The sequence below is a fragment of the Vulpes lagopus genome, chromosome 4 (assembly GCF_018345385.1).
Source record: "Vulpes lagopus strain Blue_001 chromosome 4, ASM1834538v1, whole genome shotgun sequence".
Classification (NCBI taxonomy): domain Eukaryota; kingdom Metazoa; phylum Chordata; class Mammalia; order Carnivora; family Canidae; genus Vulpes; species Vulpes lagopus.
In genome coordinates, this window is record NC_054827.1 from 11834869 (window position 1) to 11859555 (window position 24687).

The 24687-nt window shown below is 36.9% G+C and overlaps 1 protein-coding gene and 1 pseudogene across 3 annotated transcripts in view; one reads left to right on the forward strand and one right to left on the reverse strand.

The window, feature by feature from the left end:
• Positions 1 to 24687, forward strand: part of TENM3 (teneurin transmembrane protein 3) — a 609811-nt gene that overhangs the window by 404115 nt on the left and 181009 nt on the right. For all 3 annotated transcript variants that reach the window (XM_041753664.1, XM_041753665.1, XM_041753666.1), the window contains exon 4: positions 18137 to 18374. In XM_041753664.1, the coding sequence (XP_041609598.1) occupies positions 18137 to 18374 (238 nt within the window). The remainder of the gene's footprint in view (positions 1 to 18136; positions 18375 to 24687) is intronic.
• On the reverse strand, positions 2826 to 13609 carry LOC121489404 (annotated as a pseudogene).

Below are 24687 nucleotides of genomic sequence, written 5' to 3' on the forward strand. Positions count from 1 at the left end.
TGGTCTGTAATCCTTTAGTGTATTGCCAAATTAAGTTTGCTAATATTTTGTTGAAAATTTTTATCTATGTTCATCAATGATACTGGCCTGTGTTTTTCTTTTCTTTTTTCTTTTCTTTTTTTTTCTTTTTTCTTTTTTTCTTTTCTTTTCTTTTCTTTTTTTTGTGGTGTCCTTATCTGGTTTTGATATCAGGGTGACACTGGCCTCAGAAAATGAATTTGGAAGTGTTTGCTCTTCAATATTTTGGAAGAGTTTAGAAGAATAGGTATTAAATCTCCTTGTTTTGGTAAAATTTACTGGTGAAGCCATCTGGTCCTAGACCTTTTTGTTTGTCAGGAAGTTTTTGGTTACTGATTCAATCTCTTTACTAGTAATTAGTCTATTCAGTTTTTCTGTTTCTTCATGACTCAATCTTGGGAGATTCTATGTTTTTAGAAATATATTAATTTCTTCTAGATTGTCCGATTTGTTGGTGTCTAATTATTCATAGTAGTCTCAAATGGTCATTTCTATTTCTGTGGTGCCAGCTGTAACTTCTCTTTCATTTCTGACTTTATTAGAACCCTGTCTCTTTTTGTCTTGCTTGGTCTAAAGGTTTAATAGTTTTGTATATCTTTTCAAAGAACCAGGTCTTAATTTCATTGATCTTTATTATTTCCTCTTTTCTATTGACTGTGCGCTTTGTTTGTTCTTTTCTTAGCTCTTTTATGTGTAAAGTTAGATTATTTGTGATTTTTTTTTTGTCTTGCTTTTTTGAGGTAAGCCTGTATTACTATGATCTTCCCTCTTAGAACCGCTTTTGCTGCATCCCCAAATTTTGGTATGTTGTATATCTCTTTTCATTTGTCTCTAGGTACTTGTTCATTTCTTATTTGATTTTTCATTTACCCATTGGTTGTTCAGCAACATGTTCAATTTTTACATTGTTGTGGTTTTCCCAGTTTTCTTCTTGTAATTGATTTTTAGCTTTATACCATTGTGGTTAGAGAAGAAGTTTGATATGCTTTCAGTTTTCTTGACTTTATTGAGACTTGGTTTGTGGCCTAACATGTGCTGTATCCTGGAGAATGTTCCATATGCACTGAGAACAGTGCATTTTGCAGTTTTGGGATAGAACGTTCTGTATATATCTGTGAAGTACATCTGGTCTAATGTGTTGTTTAAGGCCAATGTTTTCTTAGTCTACAGGACTATCTTAAAGCTAACATTTCATCTTCATTTTCTTCTTGACAACATGTCTAAATCAAAACTGACAAAAATAATTATCCCTGTATAAATTAGTATGGGAAGCTTTGGAGGCATATTCTGTGACCATTGCCAGAGTTCTTAATTTCTCAGTACTTTCTTTCCTTGCTTACGAAATAGGACTAAATACCAACAGTTTATGGTGGCTGTTAGATTAAATAAATTAATGTATGTTGAGTACAGAGCCTAATGAATTTAACAGACTTTAATGAGTATAAAATTTCCTCTGTAGATTTCTGCCCTTCCACCCCACGGTGCCCCCCAGTTTTGCATTTAGGATCTATAAAGTTACATTAAGCCTAGATTTTTAGAAACTCTCTTTTATTTTTAAAAAAAATTTTTAAAGACCTTATTTATTCAATCATGAGAGACAGAGAGAGAGAGGCAGAGACATAAGCAGAGGGAGAAGCAAGCAGGCTCCCTGCAGGGAGACGGATGCAGGACCCGATCCCAGGACCCCGGGATTATGACCTGAGGCAAAGGCTCAACCACTAGGCCACCCAGGTGCTCTAGAAACTCCCTTTTAGATTTACAGTAACTTCTTTCTGAAATTACTGGGTAAAGTAATTTAATTATGGCTAGCAAAAATAAAAAATAAAATAGGGAAAAATATGTAGTTCTTTTGTCTTTTTCTTTCTTTTTTTTGTAGTGAAGAGCATTATCTTTTAAGCACACAGATTTTTTGAGTAGCAGGGGTTAAAGGAATTGTTATAGACTGGATATGGATGTGTTGGAATGCTTTAGAAAATCGATTCTCGCTAATGGAGAGAATGTTTTTAAAGTGAACTATTGCCATTCCTTCAGTGAACCACATACAGCAGAAAAAATTCAAGTAAACATTGAAGGAGAGGCAAGCTCTTCCTTATAGAATTAATGAGAATTGCAGTGATCCGCCGTGGGGAATTAGAATTTGAAAAACCTTTTCCATGTGCATTATTCCCTAATGTCTAGAACCAGATAAGTAGACTCTAATTTTAAATGTGCAATTATCCAAACAAGATGAATGTGCAGGGCAACGCTGGATAAGACTGTCGATCTTCATGTTAATATTTTTATTCTCCTTTATAATAGACATACAGTTGGCAAAAGCCACATGTCTGTGAGATCCCTAAAGACCAGCTAACTCAAGAGACGTAGCCAGCTTTATCTTACATCAACTCTGGAGATACAGCCCAAGGGAGACACATCCCAGAATAAACCCCTTGCTATTGTCCTTTATAATGTCTTTGGTCAGTTGTTTTATCATGAGTAGATGATTTTGTTTTGTTTTGAAGGAATATTTGATAACAAGTTAGATCACATATGCTTATCTAACATGTATTTTTATATCACAGAAGCTGAAGGAAAGCATCCTGTTCATTGGTAAAAATGGCCTGCTTGATGTATGTACACTGCTGTGCAATTTTAAATATGCTGTAATTGTAACTCCAAACAAGAATTTGAATAGGTGCCAGCATTTTCTCCTTCATATAGGAAATTCCTTTGAAAATCATTAAAAGCTTGGACAAAAATTCCATAGCTATGTTCTTAAGATCACTGTGTAGGATCTTCATGGTTCAGATGATACAAGGAGCTTCAGTTCAACCTTTTAGAGAAGGCATTGAGCTTGTGTGATCTCATCAACCAGGAGAATGTTGGTGGCAATCATGTGCAGGAGTGAAGAAACTGTTTCTTCACACAGTAGTTGTTCCATATGCCAACCTCTGCTACGGCCATTGACTCACCTGTGTTCTAGTCCATACCTACAAGTGGACCTGATTCTGAATGTTCTGCTTTAGCTTTAATTTTAATTAGGGCTCTGGAAAGTCAAAACCAGAGCTCCGAACAAGAACCATGGGAATAATGAGCAATGCATTAGCAAATGCTTAACTCCAAGTTGGGCCCTGCCATTTACTAGACTTATAATCAGGCCTTCTTCCATTGCCCCAGCACCTGGCCTACACAGACATCATCCATAGCATTTTTAACAGCCCTCAACCCATCTCTTGTTGCATCCTTGACTTGAGTGAGGATATGCTTGTTTGGTCCTCTGACCAGTAATGTGACAGCAAGGATTGTTACATTTCTCAATAAAGGTGAACTTCTCTTCTCCCAGTGCATACTCAAGAGTCAAGATCTGCATGTCCCAAACAATCAGGACTTAGGTCATCAAAAGAATTGAGGGGTACCCCACCACATGCAAGAGGCAGCCTTTCTAGATTTCTCTTTAGCTCTGCACAGAGCTATTATGCCTTTTTGTGTGTGAGAGAGACCACCTAAGGAAAAGAGTGAGTTGTCTTTTGATTAAATAACAGATCTTTTCTCAGATCTTTTCTCTGAATCACTACAGACTTCCTTTTCAATTCTATCATGTTTTTAGTTGTATCTTCAGTGAATTTTCTTTTAGCTTTGCTAGTTTCTCTCTCTCTCCTCTGAATTCTTATTTTTTAAAAAAAGCCAGAATTCGCTTCTTTTTCTTTCATATTCTTTTTTTTTTTAAGATTTTATTTATTTATTCATGAGAGACACAGAAAGGGGGGCGGGGCAGAGACACAGGCAGAGGGAGAAGCAGGCTCCATGCAGGGAGCCCAATGTGGGATTCGATCCCAGGTCTCCAGGATCACACCCTGGGCTGAAGGTGGCGCTAAACTGCTGAGCGACCCTGGGCTGCCCTTTCTTTCATATTCTTATGACATATTGCACATATGCAGATATATGAATCTTTTACTCTTTTTTTCACATTGGAATGCCGTGACCTTTGGTCTAAAACAAGACCTCTGATTACACTTGCATTTGTTTCAGATTTATATTTCATGTCCATAATCTTGGCCGTGAGGAGGTCAGGAGGTTCATCTTGTTTTGTAATGGCTAAATTGGAGGCCACCACAGCCCCTGTTAGGACAGCAGCACGTTTAGCATGAGCTTTGGTATATAGAGATATTCTGGCCAAGACACCTACCTGTAAGCATTGCCCTATCCATCTCTTTGCTAACTTTGACTTGTTCCAAAAACTGAGGTACCTTTTCCTTTGCAGATCAAATCTGTCTGTTATTCTGGGACAAAGACCTTCAGAAATGGAGGTTTGATCAGCTCTCCAGTGGTTAGAACATGGTACAATCACCGGTCATGTCATCTTGGACTGTTGCTGCTTTGGCTATTAAGGAGGCTGTTGTTGGGTATCAAATTTGCATTTTTATGAAGCAGCACATTGCCATCTTTAGTAAGCTTGATGTCTGCAGAAACAAGCATTTTTGTGGTGCTCTTAGGCCCTAAGCTGGTCCTCAGGCATCCTGCAGCCCTGGGCTGTACTGATGTTGGCTGCGAGGCTGTATGAGTTGGGCCACCTTGGCCTTAGAGATGGTAGTGACACAGCAGAAGAAGAGGAAGCGACCAGGCTTGCAGAATGCCCAAAGCCCCAAAATAGAGTTGTATTTTCTAAACTGCAAAGTGATAAAGCATAACAGCATTTGATACATGAAGTCAGCAATCAAAGCGTTAAACTGTGTGTATGTGTGCGCGCACACCCATACACACCCACACAAAATGCTATGAATTGAGCAATTTTTTTTAAACTGGGAAAAGATACTAGAAATCATGATCTGTCCCCATAATTTTATAGATGAAGATAACTGAGGCCAAGAGAATAGAATATGTTAAAGATAGAGCCAGGAGTATACATACGTTTATGTTCAAAGCAATGTATGTATTTATCAAATACAAGAATTTCTTTTTCACTTGTGTCCTTCTAATTTATATATAAGTAAGATTATATTATGACTCTGGGTCTTTAATCACTGAAAAATGAATTATATACGATGATTGAGTTTCAGAAATTTTGAAATTAATGTCAGGACACTAATTTCTCTTAAAAATAAATTTGTAATTTTATTTAAAAAACACATACTTTTGCAGTACAAACCGGTCAGCATTTAATAGATAGTGTATACTATTTCCACATACTACCTATTTTCCTCACTAGGCAGATAATGCACATGCTTATTGATGAAGGTTTCGTGAGTGATGTGTATTTGGCACATATTTTGCATCTATTATAAGAAATGATTTAGTAGGATATTTGGCCAAAAGCAAATATTATTCAAGACTGTGCAAATGCAACAGATTAAGGTAGAAGAATTTTTTTTATTGATAAGTAAATTCTAATAATACAGATTTCACCTCAGTTTTAAGAATCATCATGATTTTCAACAGAAGGGCATATTTATTGTAAACCCTAAGCGATCTTTCTGAAACCTGAAAAAGATTTGTGAAAACAGCCTGCAATAAAAATCACGCACGCTTCATAAAACACTACTTGATAGATATCACTTGCACCATTAGGAACTAAACGACAAAGGATGTAATTTCAGTTCTGGCATGCAATATTAATCGAAAGCCTTTAAAACATCTTGCTGATGGGAACTATGACAACGTGACATTGAAGAATTATGAGCTAAAGACATCTATCTTAATCAGATTTTCAAAGTAAATGCCATAAAACACAAAGTTGTTTCATTCATTTCTACATTTTCACATGTGTCGGTGGGAGCATCATTTCCTTGTGTGTTGCTTTAAATGCGAAGAGTACAAATTCAGTACCTGAAAGTGTGAGTTCATTACCCAGGACTGAAGCACATTTTAGCCACCCTGCACACACAAGGCATGATTTCTGTAATAATGTAAACTCATTCCATCTTTTATGGTAGTGATACATTATCCTCAGCAAACACTCTAAATGATATTAGGAGATAGTATAAAAAATATTAAGGTGTATGTTTGCCTTTATAAGTTTAGAAATGAAAATGGAATGTTTATAAAGACCTTCTTGTAGAAAGAAATCAAGAAATTATGGGCATACTCAAATATAAATATCTTCTTTGGCCAAAAAATAAAAACTATATATATATATATATATATATATATATATATATATATATATATATTCTATGTGTGTGTGTGTATGGTAAAAAATGTATTACTTTATTTGAATAAGTGGGGAAAGTGTGGAAAATAAGACTTTACATTAAAATAATATTTCACAAAAAATAATAAAAAAATAAAATAATATTTCACAGTTTATAAAAATACTTCAATATACATTATCTCTTTTAATCCTCTATACAGGAATGATTATTAACCCCATTGTACAGATGAGGAATCAGAGACTTTAGAATAAGAAATTAATTTGCTCAAGTTACACAGTTAATAAATTTTAGACAGGGAGCTTATACCCAAATGTTAACATTGGTTTCTCTCCAGATTAATATGTTGAAGCTGTCACCCCCTTGCCCCCAACCCATGTGGCTGTATTTGGTGATGGGAAGTCTAAAGAAGTACTTAAGGTTAAATGAGATGATAAGAGTGAGGCCTTGGCTCGATAGGATTGGTGCTTTTATAAGAAGAAATACCAGAGAGCCTGCTCGTTCTCTCTGCCCAGTGAGAACACAGAGGGAAGGCAGCTATCTGGAGCCAGGAAGCGACCTTCACTAGAAACTGACTCTGCTGGATCTTGACCTTGGACTCTCAGCCTCTGGAACTGTGGGAAAATAAATTTCTAATGTTTAAGTGACCAGTCTATAGTATTTTGTTTTGGTAGCCTGAGCAGATCTGTTTTACTCTTCTCTACTCTCAATCCATTTATCTTCTCAATGGAAAATTTTAATAAACTGGCATGAAAATGCTTGTGGATTTCAGAAAGATCAGAAAATCTGTGAAAGAATTTCTTAGTCACCTGCTTTATTTTGAATCTCTATTCTGAGAGCAAGGTTTCTAGTGGCAATTAGCATCCTATAGAAAAGTCCTAGCCTTCCAGCTTCAAGAAGTCATGCTTACTACTATTTTAAAAGGCAACAAAGCCTCGGGAAATCCAGATCATTAATCTCCTAAACAATAGTACCCCACATTTTTATAGCACTTTGCCATTCTTTTCACTGTACCATCCTTTCTGTTGGTGCTAAGTCATTACAGCAGCAGAAAAACATCTATTGGGAAGAGGCTTTTAGTGTTGCATACACACCAAGAATTATCCCAAAATTATTGACAGAGAGGGGCACTCACCCAAGTATGCAAATATCAGCTTAAACTATTACTGTTTCCCTTTTTAATCAAAGAGAATAGTTGCACGGTTTCCACTTAACACATCACCCTCATTGCACATGCCATGAACGTGGGTTCTGTTGAAGTTTTTTGCATGTACATAATATTTAATGTTTGTGGTAACACACTTCATTGTCTGGAGGCCATCATGTGATTGGAAGGAAACTTAAAAAATTTTATCCTGTTTCAATGTAAGACATTTATTGTAATAATATGGACTCCATAAATTGCAGATAACAAATACGAAATAATATGTTAGGGGAAAAGTCAATGGCAAAGTTAGTATTTTGGGGGAAACAAGATTGGCAGTGTTGCTGGATACTTTCTGAGTGTTTTCTGATCACTTCTTTTTCCTAGAGTTGCTGAAATATTTAAAATATAAAAATCAGAAAAAACAGTTAAAGTAAACTGAATCCCTTCTCCCTAAAATTGGTAAACTGTAATTTTTAAAATGTATTGTAACTGTCATCATAACTCATAAGAGACTGATTAGCTTTCTTTTAAGTTTGAAAGTTTCATGCTGGCTTTTATTTTTTAGTTGTTTCCATAAGAAATTTCAATACTGAAATCCATCTTTTTTTTTTAAATTTTTATTTATTTATGATAGTCACAGAGAGAGAGAGAGAGAGGCAGAGACACAGGCAGAGGGAGAAGCAGGCTCCATGCACCAGGAGCCCGACGTGGGATTCGATCCCGGGTCTCCAGGATCGCGCCCTGGGCCAAAGGCAGGCGCCAAGGATCCCTCAATACTGAAATCTATAGTAGATTTAAGTTTGATACAAAATGACTTTGACAATATGTAACTTAAGATGTTACTAGTTACAACATATGTAAGACAGAATGGCTATTTCAAAAATAAAAATATTCTTTTTAATATTTATACAAAGATGATATGGTAGGATATTCGTGCCATGAATTAATAAAGTGTTTTCATAATACTTAAGTTGAAATAAATAATTTTTTACTGTATGTCCCTTTAATGTTTTATATGTATAACTTAAGATAATATGGTACTTTTAATTACCTTAAATTGTGAATATTCATTGTATAATTTAGTATGTTTGGAGAAAATATTATATAGTACCTGAAAGAATTTTAGAGCTAAAACACATGAGATTTCATTGCTGAACCCACCCTGCCGCCAGACACCAATTTTTTAGAGGAGAAAAACTGAGCCCTAGAAGTTAGTTGATCTGTATGAGGTTATGTTTAGTTAAAGCCAGCACTAAACCCCATGTCCTTTGTTTCTTTTATAATACTTTCTTCTATATGAGACATCTTCTTTGTGACAAAGGATATGTTATCTGAGAAGCATAGCAAAGTTGCATTATTTGGAAGATTCAAGTTGCTTTTTTTATTCTTTAAAGCTATGTGTCACATTGTAATAGCTTTAGTTGCCTGCTAGCCTGTACTTATCCATATCACAATTATGTGCTTTATTTATATCATATCATGGATTCCGTTTAAAGTCAATAAAATTTGATTGTACTACAGTCAAATGCTCATTAGATAATGAGAGAGAAGTATTTATTGGTTTTAGTCAACAATTCTTTATTGTCCAGATTGGGACAACTTCTTCCCTTTTTTGCTTTACTCTCTTAGGTAAAATATTTAAAAATGAGTAGAAGAGTATCTTGAAACATATATTGAGACACCTTAACGGTATTTTTATCCAGATTTTTTCTGCATGTATAATAGGTAAGGTTTATTATGTATGGTTCCATGGAAAATGATTGTGCAAAGTTAAGAACTATAGAGGATAAATCTGTGGCATTACTAGAGTTAAAAATACTAAAAGATCAACTATTTTAACAAGCACAGGTAGCCATTTGCATTTGTTTTCATCCACTGAAATAAGTTAGGGACGTTTTAAATTGCTGCACACTTTTGAAAAGCAACCATAGAAGTCAGAATATCTTCAAAGAGAAGTTTACAGCCATTTAAGAGAAGTTACCTTTTATAAAATATAACCCCTCAAAAAGCTGTTATCTAATAACATAAAAGATAATAGCAGAGAACATTTATATGAAACAAGAGATGAGTAAGTCCATGCTCTGTATAATTTGACAGCCATAACCATGGTGTTAGAAATGTGGAGAAAGCTGTTGAACTCTAAGGAAAGCTCTGTCCTTGCCTTCTGCAACTCTCTCTGGATATATTTTGAGCTCCTTTATCCTCTCTTTTTTTGTCTTAAAACTGCTCTTTCACATGTAAGCATGCTTGATCTTTCTGATGCCATCTGAGTGATTTCCTCAGATTTCTTTTCCAGTTCACTGGTGCTCTTTACAATTGTGTCTAATATACTGTCTAAACCATCCCGTACATTTCTAATTTCAATGACTGCATTTTTCCTATTTATACACATTTTACTTTTTTAACTTCCTTTTTCTCATACTCTCTTATGATTTTAATTTCTTTAAACATTCTCAAGTTTTATCTGATGGTTATATTATCCAGGGGAGATCAATTCTGCTCTCTGTTTTCTCTATAGATTTTGGCTCAAGGTGGATTGTTTCCTCTTAAATTTTATAACATTAGACTGTAAATGTGTTGAAAGCTGTGTTTTATTTGTGGAAATCCTTTGTGACTTTAGTTGAGAGCATATGCTTCTAAAGAAGTTTTGCATTTGTTTCTGCCAGGTGCCCCAAGAAGGAGCATTGCACTATTAATATTAATTAATTGGCTTGGGGGGACACCTGGGTGATTCAGTGATTGAGCATCTGCCTTTGGCTCAGGGTGTGATCCCGGGGTCCTGGGATCCAGTCCTGCATCAGGCTCCCTACAAGGAGTCTAGTTCTCCCTCTGCCTGTGTCTCTACCTCTTTCTCTGTCTCTTCTGAATAAATAAATAAAATCTTTTTTAAAAAACCCAAAATTATTGGCTTGGGGTTCCATAACTATGTCAAGAGTATAAGCTTCAGCCTCCTGTGACAACCACAGGGAAGCCCAGACCAGTGGTTAAAATTTTCAGGAGTTGGTTTCTTCCCCATGCAGATCCTAAGAAACACAGCAAAATTCCTTATCACTGTATTTGCCTTGAGATTTTTCAAGTCTAATCTTAGACCGAGGGTATAGCACTTCACAGGGTCCAAACTACATATAGGAGGGGTCTCAGTAACAATTGATATATTATCTCTTGTTTCTTCATTGAACATTAGGAAGCTTACAGAGACAGGCAGATCTCAGAGAAGCTACAGTGACAGCTTAGCTGCTCTGAATAATTATTCTCTCTCTTCGGTTTCTAGCCCATTCTTTCTTCCCAGTTCAATCATTTTAAACCTAAAGTATAAGTTCAACTGGTAGGTTGAGACTATTGGCTGTTTTGTTTACTGTTACATCCTATCTTTGCTAAACACCAATCAGTGGGTCGGCTCCTTTTCAATGTTGTCTAGTTCAATGTGGTCTGGGTATCAGAACGTAAACTCTTAGAGGACCAGAACCAGAGTCCATTCCTTTATTTGACTCGCTGTTGATAGTGTCCAGGAATACACAAAACATGGGCAGATGGCTGCCTAGAAGATGTTTGTCTAACAGCACTTCTCTGGGTTCAGTAAAGTTAAAAATGTCTTTGTCCTTTTTTATTTTTTCTCTTTCTCTCTCCCTCTCTCTCTCCTCCTGTCCTTCTACCCCTACCACCCCCATTTGTCTTTTGTTACCAGACTTTACTCAAATTGCAAAAAATTATTTTAATACAACACAGCTGTCAGCTCCTCACTCCTATCCCATGTGAAGTAGGGTATTTCTTCTCTAGGGACCTTTGCTCCCACAACTGAGATACAGGGAAGAAAGCCAGAATTGTGAAGGAAGTGTGTGGCACAGAGCAGTTGGGGTGACTGTGGTGACACCTGCTCAGTCTCCCCCTCACCCCTCACCTGACACTTACTTTCAGCCTCCCTCCACGTACAGAAGTACATGCACACATACATGCACACAAACACACATGCAGCCATGTGTACACATATGCAGCCATGCATGTGCACACATGTAGATGTGCACATACACAAGGAGATTTCAATCTCCCAGCTTTCCTGTTTGAGAGTTCACTTCCACTGTGTCACCCAAAGAGCACAGCCCAAGGCTCTAAAGCAGAGAGGAGCTGGGGCTGAATTGCATATAATGGTCTGGAAGCTGGTTTTAATTAAAAATAAAAAAACTCCAAACCAGTAAATATGACCAGATATGTTTTTAAAAGCCAGATGTCCCTCACCACCACTTTTTAAAAGTCCTTGACTCGATTCTGTGGTCATACTCCATGGGAAAAAGAGACCCAGGCTGACTTCACAACTGTATGATGGAATTCCTTCTTCTGTGGGAACTGGCAAGACATGAGTTTATTTCTGATTCCTGTGACATTTCTGATTCTTGTTTTGTACTTGCTCATGGAAAAACATTTCCCATTCAGACATACTTGATTGTGGGTCCTTACGTCTCATGATACTGGTAGTATTGATTGCTGATGAGGCTTCTTGATTACAGTTGGTCCTTGAACAACATGGATTTCAACTGTGTGGGTCCATTTTTACGTGGATATTTTTTCAATAAATACAGTGCAGTGTTCATGTATTTTCCCTTTCTTATGATTTTCTTAGTATTTTTTCTAATTTCTTATAAGAATACAGTATGTAATACATATACAAAATATGTTTTAGTCAACTGTTTATATTATTGGTCTGGGGGAGTCAAAAGTTACACTCAGGTTTTTTATTGCACAGGGTGTCTGTGCCCCTAACCCCTGCATTGTTCAAGAGTCAACTGTACCATTGTTCAAGGCCTGGAAGGGAGTCTGTTAAGAAGTTACTATTTAGCACTTACTGTATGACAGGCACTGTATCTTTTAGATTCTCTAAGTGAACTCTATAAGATAAATGAAGCTCAGAAAGATATGCAACTTATTCAAGAAAACATGCTACTGAAAAATAAATACCCATATTATTGTCATTTGTTGTTATGGTACCTTTCACCTTTATGATCATAAATGCCTAGTTGCTATTTAGGAGAAGTTGTCAAAAGTTTATTTTCTTCCCCCTGCAGAGTGCCATTAACATGCCTTATATTTGCTTGGAATTGGTTTTATAATAGTTGCTTAAACTGAAATCTACCCCAGTGTCAGAGATCATCCATGGCTCCTAACACGTTCATGGTTGGTCAACACACCTTATTCAGTATATTCCGTGATCCAAGTCATTACTGCATGTTAATGGTTTGACGTGACAGCCTTAAATGACACTGTGGGGCTATAAGTTCTTTGGTGGCAAAAGGCTAAGCAAAATGACCCAAGTCTTAACTACCTAATATTTATCATTAATATTATGTGAATTTTAAAAATTATCTGCCATAAGAGCACCTGGGTGGCTCAGTTGGTTAAATATCTGCTTTCAGCTCAGGTCATGATCTCAGGGTCCTGGGATCGAGCCTCACATTGGGCTCCATGCCCAGTGGGGAGCCTGCTTCTCCCTCTCCTTCTCCCTCTGCCACTCCCCACTCATGCTCTCCCTCTCTTTCTCTTTCTGTCTCAAATAAATAAATAAAATCTTTTTAAAAATTTTTTAAAAATAAAAATTATCTGCTATAAGTCGTGTCTATCAAATAAAAACAAGCAGCTGCTAGGCTGTCATGAAGTTACATGAGCAATAGGAACTTGAAAAAAGGCAGAAAGGAGTGCAGTGAGTAAAGGCACTCAGTTGGGTATAACATATAATTGCTAATGAGCATAATGCAAAAGATACTTTTTTTTAAAGCAGTGAAGAATACTTTGAGAAAATAAACTACACCTTTTCTAAAATACCCAACATTTCTAATCATCAGCTTTAAAATACAAAGAAGATAGAACTGTGTTTGGTAAGCTAAAATATATATTATATATTGTTTCATATGTTTATATTTTATATTTTCGTATATATTTTATGTCATCTTTCCATTCACACCTTAAAAGGTAGATTTTGAATCTTGGTACATCTGCTCTGGTTCCAAAGCAATATTCCTAAAACCTCTGGGAGAAATAATATGGTGCCCTGCCTGTATCGGATGAGCCACAAAGGTGCCATTTATTGCCTAATTGTTACCAAGCAGGCAGCACATTTCTAGGGGTCTTTGAAATACGAGGCTAAGGGAAGATATTGAAAAGTCCAAAGAAATTTAAGTCAGAGTTCCTACCTTTCAGGATCTAAGAATTGGGTTGAGGAAAGAAGACAGGTTGCAGATTACCTTGCAATTAAAGGTGCTACTGCCAGGCTCGGCTCTTTACACTTTCGCATTCTCTTCATTGAATTCTTTACAAGTCGTCTTTCAGTCATTCATCAAATATGTATTGAGTGGATAAATATTTATTTACTGACCACACATCTATCCCTCTGTGGTTCTTAGAGGTTCCAAGGTGAATTCGAGGTGAACCTTGCCCATATAGAGTCTAACAGGAGATATGAGACCTATAAAATTCATTGTAATAGGGAGAGATGAAAAGAGTCATGAAAGAGGCACAGATAAAATACTGTAAGACTCAGAGAAGAAATAACTGATTTCTACTAAAAAAAACCAGGAGTGTCATCCTTCTTAGAGCTTGAAGTATGTAGGTTTTAGATAGAGAAAGAGAAAAATAAAATATAAAGATATAGAAGCAGATGGATGTGCTTGTGTGGAAAGGTGTGAGACATGCAATGGATACAGCAAGAAATACATGAAGGGGGGATAAGGATTTGCAAAAATATGTTGAGAGCTAATGGAAGAAATATGACCTTTGCCCTGAGAGTGCATTTTATGTTTTATAGGTACTAGGAAGCCATTTGGAGTTTCTAAGGAGAACAGTGAGATGTTCAGAGCTATTTCTCAGGAGCATTAAATCTGGTAACTCTATGAGGTCTAATCGTCCTCTTTATAACTCAGAGTCATTCTATCCAAAACTTTCTCAAATCTACAGAAAGCCTGTTATCAATGAATCAGCTTAAAACAAAGGCCGTGGTTGATGTTTTGATTGTTCTTATTGTGGATCTGGCCACAAGTATTAGATTCTAAGTGTTTGTCGCCAAATCTAGACCCCATTCTGTTTCCTTGGGTCCTTTTTTTTTTTAGTAGGGAGGGATAGAGGCAATGGAAGAGAAAATCTTAAACAGGCCCCACGCTCAGCACGAGCCCCATGCCAGGCTCCATCTCACGACCCTGAGATCATGACCTGAGGCAAAATCAAATATGAGACACGGTTATCGAACTGGGCCACCCAGGCACCGCTCCTTGTGTCCATTTTGAACCCAGGTCATAAAATTTTCCCTGGATATTCAGTTTTTCTTCCTATGGGGACTGAAGGGGAATTTTCTCTCTATTTTCAGTACCAGTAATAGTTAATGCTTTTCTCAAGCAAAACTTTGTGATCTTAAAAACATTCCAAATCATGTAACTGATCATGTTTCCCTTTTTGTGTTGGCATCTAAATAAATAATTTAGAGCCAGATTTGTATCCTACTTTAAAAATGTACAGAACTATACAGCAGGCATTTTGTCCACTTGCTTTAGATCTGGCTTTATCTTATCTTTCCCACTTTATTTTCTTTTATTCTGTTTCTTCCTTTCCGTCTGTGTTTAGTTTTATTTTATCTTGTTATACTTTATAAATTTATGCTGTCTTGAATAAGTTGGTATAGATACATACTTCCACTGCTTCTTCCATCCTGTAAGCCCAAATCTCTAGAGGTAGCACGCAACTCTGAGTGAATGCTTGGATTTTGCCTCTGTTTGTAGACTGCTGCAGAATTTAAATTTCTGGTCATCCATCCCATCTCACTCAGGCTCTGCATTTTTCTGTTCCATCAAATTTTAGATTGAATCTAGCTTTCATTATCTGGATTTGTTTAACTGGGAGACCTCATGATTATGTAGTCAGATCAAAAGAAGTCCCAGGGGACAGAACACAGTGGTGCTGAAATAACCTGGATAGACAGTTAAAAAGGGCATGGATCCTTGCGTGATGTCTTGTTCATCATAAGTTCTCAACAGATACTTGCCAAATGAATGAGCCAACCTAGAGAAAGCCATAATCATACTAATTATTTTTGAAACCTTACATGGAAGTTTTTCCTCACTGTTTAAGAATGAGAATCTTTTGGGGGCTCAGTGGTTGAGCATCTGCCTTTGGCTCAGGTTGTGATCCCAGGATCCTGGGATTGAGTCCCACACTGGGCTTGCTGCACGGACCTGCTTCTCCCTCTTCCTGTGTCTCTGCCTCTCTTTGTGTATCTCTTATGAATAAATAGAATCTTTTTAAAAAATATTTATTTATTTTAGAGAGAAGGAGCACATGCATGCATACACGTGGAAATGGGGGAAGGGACAGAAGGAGAGGGAGACACTTCAGACTTCCCACTGAGTGTGGAGCCAGACGTGGGGCTTGAGCCCAGGACGCCTGGTATCATGACCTGAGCGGAAACCAAGAGTCAGCTGCTTAACTGACTGAGCCACCCAGGCACCCCAAGAATAAGAGTCTTAAATTCAAAATATTTAAATATGTTGGTGATGACAATAGATCTTAAAATCATTGCATCTTCAAGAAACAATCTTAATTTCCATGATGCTTCCCCATTGCATAGTTCTTTTACTTGTTGACTTAGCAATCTTTGGAACATAGAAGCTCGATAAATGTTTGTGGGTGAATAAATGAGTGAATGAGTGCATTTATTAGATTAATGCACTAAATTAAATTAACACCTAGATGGGACAGTATTATTTCCCACATTACAGATGGGAAAACTGAGGCTTACTATGATGCTGCCTGACAGAAATTAAATTTGGTGTCAACTGCTATTGCACACTGCTCTCTCCTGTATTTAGTATAATATCCAATACATAATTTATGTATCATATGTATAATATAATTTCATTCTTTCATGGAGCCATGCTTAAAAACACGGAGTCACTTGACATAGCCCTCTATTTCTTTTTAGACACAATCTTAATACTTTTCCCTTTGAAATGTTGCTCTCTTCTCTGTGTTCCCATTGCATTGACACCAACCTAGTTAAAACCCTTGGCTTCTTGTAAAATAAATATATACATATGTATATCATTATAAAAGCAGCTTTTGAAATACTCCTTAAAGACACCTGTAGAGTTTCTAATCATATGCATTGATGCCAGGGAAGACCAAACTAATTCATTATATGATACCTGAGTAATAAATCTTCTTCGAATTTTCATCTATTTCCTTTTCTCTAACACAATTAAAACTGTATATGCTCGTGTAGCCATCTCATTACCTCCAAAGGTACTTCCAGTTTAACTGAGATGCAGATACTCTAATTTTTCATAAGGACCAAAGCAATGGACCAACCAAGGTTTCTGTAGTTTCTGGTATAGAGATCGTCAAGAATAGAGAATGTGTGAGAAAATAGCTTTATTTCATATATTTAGATGTTGTCTCTGTCCCTCATTTCAAGAGTAAGAAATTATTAGTTGTTAAGTGATATGTTAGAGACCTATAGAAATATGCAGTAATTACTGATATTATGTGCTATGGGAGGAATTATTTTAATTACTGTACCCTGTAAAGAGGTTTGATGATATATATTCAAGCTATTACATATCAAGTATTCATTTCATGCAATCAGAATTCAGTGTTAGGCTCTATTTGGCATAACAATTACAACTGAAGTTCACACTGCAGATGAAAGATAGTCCCTGTGTTTCCTATTCTCTTTTAATACGTGCATTTATATTAATAGCATGATTTAATGCATCACTTTAAAATTATATTGCACTTTGAACTGCATTTAGTCAAAAATTGACATCTTGTATTGTGGAACCATAATAAGTTTAGCATTAAATTAAGGAGTCACCTGTCCATTTGTTAAAATGTAAACTCTAGCATGTCCAAAGGCAGGTAATGAGATTGAAAAGTCAGTCTCTTGTTACATTAATTTGTAAATTTTGACTTACGACTTACTGGTTTTAGGGAAGTCTTCCATGGTTATAACCTAGCATCGTGCTTCTATTTGGAAGTTGCTGGATCCCTCTCGATTGTGGTTTAGAACAAAATATTTGTACCACTGACATAGGGGCATGAGTCGCTCTGGTCACCTATGAGTTCCTCCAAAGTAGAGCTATACTGCATACTGTGAAATTGGAAAATCTGTTCTGTGTGTGTTCTAATGGATGTAACGGTCATTAAGTATATGAGTCTTCTGACGTCGTAATCAGATGTGATTCAGTCTGTTAAATATCCATGAAACAACATCTGCTTCACAGAGTGACCTTCTGCTAAAGGATACTTAGCGTCTATTAGTGGATCATAATGCAGATCTGCCTTATTTGAAATGCACTAAACTAGAGTAGTCTACTGCTGTTTAGCAACTAGCTTGTAATAATTTATTGCAGTTAAATAAAGCTTAAAAAAACTCCATTAAATAATTATAGGGATTATATGCATTTCGAAAACCTTTGTGTTCAACAGAAATTACCCATTTAATTTCAGGGTTGGTTTGTTAAAAAAAGCTGAAGTCTAAAGGCACATTAGGGGAGCTGTCAGATACTGTTTTCTGTAGGTGTTAATAAAACCAGATGAAAAAAATCTGAAACAAATTAAAACCAAAACCAATTTTACCATCTGTTGTATATTAATTAGTACTTTGTGTATCAAGGGTAAACTTGCTCTTAGAGAATGTCACTGAACACCCGCTTAATAGAATAATATGCAAATTTATTAGGTTATGGATTTTAAATGCAGTTTTTACTTCTAATTCATCTACAGTGGATCCCCAAGAAATTGATGGTGTGTGTTGACATGTATGTACATATACACATGCAAATATATAATAATGAGTTTCCTTTTCTTTTTTCAGAGCAACCTGCAAATAACCAAGGCCAGCCCACCCTGCAGCCTTTGCCACCACCCCATAAGCAGCACCCCGCACAACACCATCCGTCCATCACTTCTCTCAACAGAAACTCCCTAACCAATAGAAGGAACCAGAGTCCGGCCCCGCCGGCTGCTTTGCCCGCCGAGCTGCAAACCACACCCGAGTCCGTCCAGCTGCAGGACAGCTGGGTCCTTGGCAGTAATGTACCACTGGAAAGCAGGTAACTCTCAGATCCTCTGAATGTTAGGACTGCACAATGTGTCTGCTTGGAGAATGGACACCCTACCATAGTCAACAAACCATGTTGTGTTTTAATGTCTATTGTTTAAAAATGAACTAGTCTCACTTTTTTCTTACTAAGAACTTTTCCGTACTTATGTACTCTGTATTTTGTCTTCTCTGAGAACAGCTCTGGGTTGCCAGTCATTTTTTAGTTGCTGGCCCATAAACTTCTTCATCCTTTTCACACATTGTATAGGCTCCAAGAGACGAGCATAAATGGCTTCAGTGAAACTCTTCCTTACTACTTTTCTCCTTATTTACAAATTCTCATGCATGTCAAGAAAACGATGGTGATGCGAGATGTGATTCTGGGTCCCATACATAGCTTGAGTCTGTGAACATGGTCAGCAGAGACATGGTTCTAGACACCCGTACTTAGGTATGCTGTGTCCATGACATCACAGAATCATAATGGATTCCTAAGTAGAATGGTGAAGCTCAAGTCAGATGACCATTTGTGAAGAATAATTTAGTTTCTTGCAGTAGAAAGGAGCTGGGACCTATTCTCTAAAGTTCCTTCCAGCATTATTTCCTAAGGCATGCCCTTCCTTGGACAGTAATAGTAGACGGTCATACTCTTCCTTAGAATGAACTGAAATCTCTAAATCCTGAAACTCTCAGCTTCTGGTTATAAACCATGCAACTCATATTTGTGACCATACAAAGTAATATTGCCCCTTTTCTGCATGATGGCCCATGGGCTGCTGTCCATCTTGTGTTCTAGAGGCTTCAACAGCGTGGTGCCCTTTCCCTGTACACATCCAGGTGTTTTGGTGAGGTTCTTAAATTAAGACTTCTAACACGGATTGGCCTACAGAGAGCAAACCGTTCCTACAAAAGTGTAGATCAGGAATAGCTGTTTTGAGTTAATCTATTGCATTTGTAGATCTCTCTTTTTGCGTAGGCACAAAAATTTTACCTTCTTTCTTTGGACAGAACCTCCATAGCCACTATTTCCCTTTTACTGTGTATTGCACAAACCAAGTGTGGTGTCCTACCTCATTGTGAGGCTCCCTATTGACAGCTTTGTGACAAAGTTCCCCTCTCATTCGTGTCAGTGTTTCTTTTCTGCCCTTAGCTTCCATTAGGCTCAGAGAAAAAGAATCCTCACATATGAAATCCAGAAAATAGAGGACTCTGGACCCCCAGGGAGAGTATCCCCCAAAATGCCCTGTGCCATAGAGCCCCTGTCTAATGTCAGCATGGAAATTAGTTTCTGGACAAAGAAACAGGTTTCACAACAAATAAATTACGATTTTTTTTTTTTTTTTTGCCATTAAATGCATGATTTAAACCAATCCTGCCCTGAGGATGAGCTAGCAGGAGGTCCTCACAGTTAGTTGTCAACAATGAAAATATTTTTCTTTTCTTTTCCTCCTAACCTAAGAACATGGTTCCAAGGAACTCTTGTCTTTTTATCTGTAGTGTCAGCCAAGAGTAGTTGGCTCTTATTGTTTATTTTATATTATTGAACACTCGTCTGGGAGAGATTAGAAAGAGAAAGTACAGAAGAGGTAGGCAAACGGGAAATTTCTTCACTTAAGACAGAGTCATGTCTACAGATTTTTTTTTCCTGAGGTTATTAGCACAGAACTAGCACAGAACTAAATTTATCCAGTGTAATTAATTAGCACAACACTGAACAACTAATCAACACTGATTCACTATTGTCATTTGGAAAAATTTTATTAGGAAAAAAGTAATTTTCCAGTTGAGTCATCAAATTGAATATGGATAATTGCATTGTAGTTGACAATAATTGTTTTGACAAATATGTATGAACTATGTCGAGTTTAGTCAGCAGAAACCTGTTTTATTTTAGGGATACTGGATAGCACAGAAGCCTCAAAAACTGTGTCAGTAGGAGAGTTGGTATTCCTTGAAGCCATGTCTTTTTTTTTTTTTTTTTTTTTTGAAGCCATGTCTTCTAGTGGAGATGTTTAGAATCATTTGAGGGGGGACGCCTGGGTAGCTCAGCGGTTGAGTGTCTGCCTTCACCTCGGGCCATGATCTCGGGGTCCAGGATCCATTCCTGCTTCGGGTTCCTTGCATGTGCTTCTCCCTCTGCCTGTGTCGCTGCCTCTCTCTCTGTGTGTCTCTCATGAGTAAATCGATAAAACATTTTTTTTAAAAAAATCATTTGAGGGGGAAAATAAAGTGTGTTCTTGTTATTCCTCATACTGTACTAATAAATTTTGGTTGGTGGGAAATTAGGAGAGAAAGTAGCTGTGTAGGGGACAACCCATTCTTGCCATATGTATAGTTGTAGCTGATTTCTCTGTATTCAGAGTGTGTAAGGAATCACTCACAAGGTGATCTGAAAGCAATACCATTTGAAATTCCATTTCAGAGTGATGCCATTAGTGAACCATCCATGGAATTACGTTTTGTAGTTTTATAGATTGACATAGAGGGGCACTTGGGTGGCTCAGTCGGTTAGGTGTCTGCCTTCAACTCAGGTCATGATCTCAGGGTCCTGGGGTTAAGCCCCACATCAGGCTTCCTGCTCAGCAGGGAGTCTGTTTCTCCCTCTCCTGCTTTGCTCTCTCTCTCTCTCTCTCTCTCTCTGTGTGTGTGTGTGTGTCTTTAATAAATAAATAAAATCCTTAAAAAAAAAAAACATGAATTGATGTAGAAAGGCAAATCTATCAGTTGATAGTATCTCACTAACGTGTACATGAAGGATAATGAATCCAAACACTGGAAAGCCTTTCAATCCATAGTCTAGTTTTATTGTCTTCTCGTTTTCAGGTGTTCACCTCTTCTAATATTGCTAAAAAGAAAATGGTATTTCGGGCTTCTCACGTCCTCAGTGTATCAACCTAAGCAGCGATGTGAAAATCTCACACTGCACTGACAGTACTACTGTGGTTTCTTTAATAGTCTCACTTGGTTGGAACTCTTGAGGTGAAGAACCAGTCTTATTTATCATTGATTTTTCCTTTTTTAGTTAAGGTTCCCCATTGAGTATGATTCTCAGGCTCAGTTTCAGATGTATTAACAACTTCATCCAGACGTGTGTCTGCCATTGACTAGTTTTTAATCTGGGGCACAGTTTCATCTTTGGCAATTATTTCTACTTACGCATATACTCATTTTACTGATTCTCACTTTTCTGAAACTGTCATTTAAAAAAGATGTAAGTTATGCAGCAGGAAACTCAAGTTCCGTGTATAAGAATCTATATGCTTTCTTTGGCCCCAGCCCTTTTCTCCTTCCAGCATACATTGATAATAGCTGCTTGCAGATTGGCACATAATAATCCACGAAACTCTTGGTCATTTGTCGACTTAGTCTGTGGAGTTGGTAGAGAAGGTGGTTTTCCACCTTGTCCTGTTTCCGTGCAGCTTCTATTCTGATTTATTAAAAAGCATTTATTTTTTTCACCAGCTGTTTCTTGCTTCCATAATCATGTTTATTTCCTTTCTCTAATGAATTTAACATTTGCTGCTGCTGGAGACAATCGATATGATTGTGTACTGTACATTTCTGCTCCGTAAAAAGAGCCGTTTTGGTCTATATCTCCTGTGAGTTTCAGATCTCCTCCAGTCACATCCAGACCCGGACAAGTATTTGCAGTATACAAGCATTTCCTTATTATCTTATCATCTCCAATAAATAACAATCAGCACCCATATATAATACCAATCCTTGCTTAGAATTTTCCTCCCACATTCCTTTTCTTTGCACTCAATATTTCTAATTCTTTGTATGATTTAGTTCTAGGGCTTTTGCTAGCATATAGTTCATCCTTTGTTGATTTTATACTTCAGCTGCTTCAGTGCATAGTAATAGCTGCTACCAGAGTGTAGAGCAGCTGAGGAAAAGCTGAGACTCGACCCAGTACAGTAGCAGCCCTGGAAGGTGTAGTACAGTAGTTCTCTTTGGAAGCCCTGACCTTCAGCAATTGTGAAGTTAATTGCCTGCAAGTTCTTCATTTATATATGTGAATTAAGTAGCTTAGTAGTTACCTATTAGATGTTAACAAAATGGTTCATTTGTAGCCATTTAATAAAAGATTTATTAAAATCTTGTTTTATTATGAAGTCTACTTTGGCATTGATAGTTCATTAATTATGTTCCCGTAGCTCTTTACCTTGTCGTTCAGTAATGCTTTGCTAATTATTAATGTATGAAATTGCATATTAAATTACCTCTTTATTATTGCATTTTTTATTTAAATATTGAAATGTCCTGGGCTGCTTTAATGTGAGATCAATTGCTACATCTTAAAAAAAAAAAAAAGGAAGCAGAAGTATTACTTAGGAAATGAAGATATTCTCCTTTTTCCCTCTTTTAATCTCACTCTAAATGGTTCTAGGGAAAGGCAAGACACTCACACAAGCATTGGGTGTCAGCCTTTCGTATTAGAAATCCAGGCAGCAGCCGACACATTGTGGTCTTATCGTGCCAGGGAAAGCTTTCCCAGGTGAAAAATTGTACTGTCACCTGCATGCTGATAACCAGCTACCTTTAGCAAGATAGTAAGTAGCTCAATGCTCCATAATTACAGATATAGCTTTAGGTAAAATATCCCTGGGAAGGTAATCTACTGACTTAAGTTTATAGACTGATGCCATATCCTTTTGTTAAAGATAGTTTGGGGACACCCTAGGGCACCTGTGCAGAAGAATTTCACAAAATATGGAAGAGATGCAAAAATGAAGACGCTAAGGTTACCGAATGCCAACCTCAAAATTGGATCTGGGCCTAGGTTAAGAAATTCTCAGTTGATCTTTGAGAGTCTCACCTTGTCTGTTAAAGACAAACAATAGAACCCCCGTAAACATATCTAAAATTATATACCAATGACTAGTAATCAATTGGATTCTAGATCTCTTGAAATATTTCACCTTTAATAATTTAAAATATTTCTTAAAAAGCCTACAGTGGGACATGTGTGCACTTGTTTGGAAGAGTAATAGGAAGAAAGAAGAAGGAGGTATGATGTATAAGGATTTCCCAGGTGGTATTTATATTTAAGGCTTGTTTTAATTTGTGGTGTAAAAACTTGTCTCCTGGGCAGCCCCAGTGGCCCAGCAGTTTGTCACCACCTTCGGCCCGGGGTGTGATCCTGGAGACCCGGGGTCAAGTCCCGCATTGGGCTCCCTGATGGAGTCTGCTTCTCTCCCTCTCCCTCTGCCTGTGTCTCTGCCTCTCTCTCTGTGTCTGTCATGAATAAATAAATAAAATCTTAAAAAAAAAAAAACTGTCTCAGTGAATAGTGAATAATTCAGGAACCTATAGTCTTAATTCAGTGTCTGAGTTCTGTGCTGACCATTTAATTTATCATCAAACCAGACAGTTTGAGAGTGAAAGAGTTGTAAGAACCCTTTCCAGAACTTTTACAGATGTAAACTGAGACTATCCTGGACACAGATGGACATATTGTTACCCAATTAAGTTTTATTTCCAAGAGTGAAGTTGTTTGTTAAGTCCATATTATCTTATACCTAAGATAAATAAGAAAAGGAAACCAAATGAGAGAGGTAGTGGAATAGCTCCATTGTTTGAAGCAGCCATTGATTGATTCTCAACTTGAACTTTTCTAGTTTCTGTGCCAATTTGTAGCAAATATTTAACCCTTTGTCAACCCCATCACAGAAAAAGCTTCTGTTTTTTCTCTAAATATGTAGTTCTTAATACATAAAATATTTGCTTTTATCTTCTTCTCACAATAAGAGGGAGCATATATTGAAGCCAACATACTGAATGAAATTTTTTTCAGAAGTTCAAGTTTAGAATTTTAAATGTAAAATGTTAGATTTAAAGGTAGATCATATATTCACTAAAAATGTAAAACAGAGGTAAAACTTGGCCCTGAATTGACTCAAAGAGTGAACAACTGTGTGTCTCTAGCAGTGTTATAATTTGGTTTCTAAAACTCTTCAACTATACTGAAATAGAGACATCATTCTGAAGTAAAGTATGAGATTGAAGATGATTACTAAAGTAAAGCAAAAAGCATGATTTTTATTTATTTTTAAAGATTTTATTTATTTATTTGAGGTAGAGAGAGAGAGAGAGAGAGACAGAGAGAGAGAGAGGACAAAGCAAGAAGAAGGGCAGAGGCAGAGGGAGAGGGAGAAACAGACTCCCTTTTTCATGTGGGGCTTATCCCGGGATCCTGAGATCATGACTTGAGCCAAAGGCAGACCATTTAATCAACTGAGCCACCCAGGCTCCTCAAAAGCATGATTTTTAAAATGAGATTATTATTAACTAATTATAATGCTCCAGCCTCAAGTTGC